The following is a 5,157-nucleotide window of genomic DNA, read 5'->3' as shown; positions in this document are numbered from 1 at the left end:
ATATACAACAAACTATCTATATAACGATATGAACATATATTACTTGTTCTTCAAGTTACGTAATGTTATCTCTAATAGGATTGTTTAAGTTTGAATGAAGGTAAATTTGGTCCCTAAAGTTTCGTGTTATAACAATATATGCATTAAAATTTATCTACTCTTTAATTAACTTTGCATTAGAAAAATGTTCTTGATCAAACATAGCCTGGACTCCCTAAGTGACCATTGGCTGGATTCACTCGATCCATAACTTTTCAAAATTTTGATACCGCAGGTATTTATTGGTGGATTTATATTTAAACTTCACTTTTATTGACAAATGTTTTTTTATTCTAGCTTCTCGCTAGCTCACCATTCGAGAAAAAAAGACACAAATTTGTTCGATGTATACCAAGTAGATGATATCGAGGTGCACCTTACAACATATACTCTTTTTTACGATATGTATATCTACAATTATATAACACTGAAACGTTTCTCTTACAAATATATTCAGTGTTTATTCACCATTTAATTTCACACTCGGTTGAACACAAAATTACCGTATTTTTTACTCCACATCTAACTATATTAGCGAATCATCCAAAATAAGAACACATAATTAAAGTCAGTTTTTATTTATTCTTCTTTAATAATAGATACATTTCCAAATAAGAAATAACAAATGTAAAAACAAAACACACAAGCATAAAAAGGCGATATAATATGATAAACTAGAAAACTGGTATACTTTGTGGATGGTGAAAGAAGTTGTGTGGATCAACTTTAGCTTTGATGCGAATTAACCTATTCAAGTTGTCTTTCTTCCCGTATTTGTTGCCCCACACACTTGCTTCTTCATAAGTAGCACTTCCAACACCCAGATAAAAATCAATGTAGTTATAAAACGCCCCCCTCGGGTTCTTCGACACATAAGGTGTTATATACTTGTTAAAGTTCCGTAACCAACTTATACGTTGCAGCGATATTGGTGTTGTGTCTGAGGTTTGGTCATCAAACCGAACCAATTGGTGAAATTGGTACAACACTCCAGCTCTATGATGAAAAGGAAGTGCTGACTCTGAGTACTCATTCACTTTTCCCCCAAAAGGTTGTATGATCACTGTTGATCCTACACTCTTAAACATCTGTCTCTAGATATTTTTGTGGCCACTTATTGGAATTGGGGTTTGTACGTAATCTAATTTGTTTTGTCTGTTGAGCCTAAAGCCGATAGTTGGGTTAGCAAGGGCTTCTAGTGAGGTGTTAGTTGGATAGCCTTGGAAAAAAAGGGCCGACTGGACCATTTTCACCTCTTGGCAAATTTCCCGTGTGACCCTCTTCCACTCTCGATTCCGCCTGGCTCTCTCCCACCGCTAACCACTTTCTTTCACCTCACAAACCCTATTTTTTCGCCAGTCTCCTACACAAATTGCTACCCTCTCTAACCACCTCAAACTGCCGATACCTTCTCAATTTCCGATCAACCGACACTCAGATCTGTTATTATATGGTGTTGCTGGCGCTCGATGGAGGTTTCTTGTGGTGGCTGCAGGAGGTTGGAAGTAGTGATGTGCATTAAAAAGACGATCGTGGTTGTGGTGGTGTACATAGGTTAACGGCGTTGTTGTTTCTCCCATTTTAAGAGTTTTTGATTGTTTACTTTTTTGCCGCGTAAGCTGGTGGCCGGCGGTGGATACCGATGGCGGTTGTTGATATCATGGTTGTTTTTGGTAGTAACCGCTGGTGGTGGAGGTGGTAGTGCGATGGCGGAGGTCGAATAATGGTAGGTAACTGGAGGTACAGTGGTGGTGGTAGTGGCAGGAGATATGTTGGTGGTAAAAAAAAAAAGTAAATAAATTGCTACAGTAGCTACAGTGATTGCTACAGTATAACAGTGATTTTAGGCGAGGTGGCGAGATATGATTGGTATCCATTGTCCATATTTAGTATATAGTATAATATAATTATATATAATATATACTTTTCAACGTATATGTTTATAAGTTAAGGAGTATAATCTTATTGTTATTTTTTTATTTTGGAAATATCAGGTAGGGAATTGAAAGTCATCGGTCGAAGACTAGAGACTTTTTTTTTTTTTTTTTTTAAATTCTAAACAGATTTGGCAAGTATTTAAATATTTAATGTCAATTTTAAAAAGATAGAGTATACTATGCAATAAAGTACTGATTTGTTTATGTGTTAAACCTCTTACAATAAAGTAATGATTTGTTTTATGTGTTAAACGCCGTAGCAACAAAGCTATACAGATATAGTACTTTTAGTATTTTATTGTTAAACGGGAGGTCATATTTCCAAACATATTTTTGATAGATCCACACATTTTTTTTGTTACTTTCCAGTTATGCCCTCTAATATTTTAAAATGAAAATTTTATATAACACATCATTAAGGACAGTTTAGTGACTTTGTGTGGATTTATCAAAAACAAGTTTGGAAATATCGTATTTTATTGTTAAATGAAAACAAATAAGGCATAAGTTATGTAATAGGAGTATTATTGAAAGTTAACTGATATTCAGATATTCATATTGGTTAAAGGATAGTTTTAAAAGCTATGTTTAAGCTTTTAAGATATGCATTGCATTGTATATTTGTACCTAACTGATAAGTATCATACTAATTTACAAATTACCAACTTAGTAAGTTTAAGTACTATAATTATGTAAAACTATATATATATATATATATATATATATATATATATATATATATATATATATATATATATATATATATATATATATATATATATATTACAAATGGTTACTTCCCTCTTGATCCTACCAATATATATATATATATATATATATATATATATATATATATATATATATATATATATATATATATATATATATATATATATATATATATATATATATACATAGTGAAGGGATCAAATGAGAACTTTTTGGCAAATGAGAAGCCTGAGAACTATGAAATACGAACAAAAAAAAGAAAATTCGAACAAAAAAAATACGGACGAACAAAAAATCAACTAGTCGAACAAATATGAATGCTTTGTTTGCTTGATTCTACATTTTTTATGCAGAACATGATGTAGAACAGCATGTTATGTAGAACATGCTGTAATTCGAACAACAAAAGCTGGCGGCCGAACAAAAATAGAAAATTCGAGCAAATTTGGAGAAATTCGAACATTTTTACGTTCTACTTTTTTGTAAAACATGGTGCAATTCGAACACAAATTGGGAAATTCGAACAAAAATATGTAAAATATGCATCTAAATTTTTGTTCGACTCACGTTTTTGTGTTCGCCCGCGTGATTTTTTGTTCGAATTCACTTATTTTTGTACGCCCGTCAAGTTTTTTGTTCGAATTTCCTTGTTTTTGCTCGCCCGACACTTTTTGCTCTAATTGGAGTTCTCAGAGTTCTCACTCAATTTGAGTTCTCACTGGATCCTCTATATATATATATATATATATATATATATATATATATATATATATATATATGGTGTTAATCCCATGAGAATGTTCTAATATGTATGTTAGGGTGAGAACAAATCGAGTCTAGACCATTGATGCAATGATCATAAATTTCAAAAACAATTCTAAATTAACAAAAATGGGTAAAATTGTAATTTCTATTTCATCCAAACTTCATCTGCGTTTTCCTTGTGAAGTTTAAACAAACAATAAATATTTTATTAATTAGATATTAAATATTAATTAAATGTCCACCATTTACGTCTGTGCATGCGTTTATATAACTTTCATTGTTTCTGTATCAAATCAAAGTATATATATGCAAATTAGTTGGATGATAATAACATAAATTCATCAATTAATTAAATATATTTATATATGGATGCTTTGACTTCCTAAATAACTTTGTTAACCAAATGCATTCATTTAAATAAGTTTGTTCACCAGAATGAATTTTTGTTTAATGCATCCAAAATAACTTTGTTCACCAAAATGTATGCGTTTGATAATACTAATGTACAAAAGCATCCTTAATAACTTTGTTCAGTTTCCATCAATTCATTCGCCAATTTCATCATTATTTATATGACGATGCATCCAACGGTTTATAACGATGCATCCCATCCCATACGATTAAAAGGATGATAGTGCATGCGCATCCACAGATGATGGATCAAAAAATATATAAGTGAATTTTATTTCTTTTTTAGAAATGTAAGGATAAAATGAGTGGTTAATGAGTAGTTAACTCATTAATACTAAATACATATTAAGAACGTCATATATGTTGTTTAAAACTGGAGATTTTTGGAAAGGGGGAATTAAAGTAAAATTGGAATGCTCCTGTTAAATAGGAGAAGTAGGTTGAGTATAACCGACTGATTCAATTATAATTACATTATTGCCCATGATTACTAATTTATAATGACTGTTACACCCTTCTAATTCTTTTTGTAGTTATATTTAATTTAAAATCACTTAAATTAAATATGTGGCTGAGAAGTGTTCTTACCAAAAGTTATAATAACAACGTTCTCATTTGAACGCATTTCTCTCTCTCTCTCTCTCTCTCTATATATATATATATATATATATATATATATATATATATATATATATATATATATATATATATATATATATATATATATATATATATATGTTTAATCAAGAGGGACTAAACCCAAAACACTAAACCCAAAACCCTAAACTCTAAATCGGACTAATTTTCGAAAAAAACACTTCACACAAGATGAAAATAAAATGATGCAAATAAACTCTAATTAAAACATTACTCATGATGAATGTTATCATTTATTTCTTCGAGCGATTTCCAGTCAAAATAATAAATTCGTCACAAAATGTCTTTTTAAAAGTTCATATTTTCATATGATCCTAATGTTTCAAAAATAAAAATAAAAAAAATTACTTCCCCCAAAAAAGTGTTTCCCTCTTGATGATGATCATATATATATATATATATATATATATATATATATATATATATATATATATATATATATATATATATATATATATATAGGGGCGGATCTATTGTTTGTTCAGTGGTGGCACGAGACACCACTGAAATACGAGACGTAGTGGAGATTTTTTTGACTTTTTAACTAGTGATACTAGTGGATAATGTAATTTTTTTGTTGTGACACTACTGAAATAAGTCATCTAGTAGAAAAGTTTTT

At 30.0% G+C, this 5,157-nt stretch overlaps 1 protein-coding gene across 1 annotated transcript; it reads right to left on the bottom strand.

Moving 5' to 3' along the window:
• Positions 1 to 713: 713 nt before the first annotated feature.
• Positions 714 to 1,127, bottom strand: LOC139860126 (tetrahydroberberine oxidase-like). Its single transcript, XM_071848901.1, has one exon. The coding sequence runs from the start codon at positions 1,125 to 1,127 to the stop codon at positions 714 to 716; it is 414 nt and encodes a 137-aa protein (XP_071705002.1).
• Positions 1,128 to 5,157: the final 4,030 nt, after the last annotated feature.

The sequence above is a fragment of the Rutidosis leptorrhynchoides genome, chromosome 7 (genome assembly GCF_046630445.1).
Source record: "Rutidosis leptorrhynchoides isolate AG116_Rl617_1_P2 chromosome 7, CSIRO_AGI_Rlap_v1, whole genome shotgun sequence".
NCBI classification, from domain to species: Eukaryota; Viridiplantae; Streptophyta; class Magnoliopsida; order Asterales; family Asteraceae; genus Rutidosis; species Rutidosis leptorrhynchoides.
Note: the sequence above shows the minus strand (reverse complement) of the source record. Positions and strands in the feature narration are given on the sequence as shown.

What these genes read in the sequence shown, in the direction of transcription:
- LOC139860126 (XM_071848901.1), bottom strand. Translation starts at nt 1,127, where the DNA reads ATGTTTAAGAGTGTAGGATCAACAGTGATCATACAACCTTTTGGGGGA.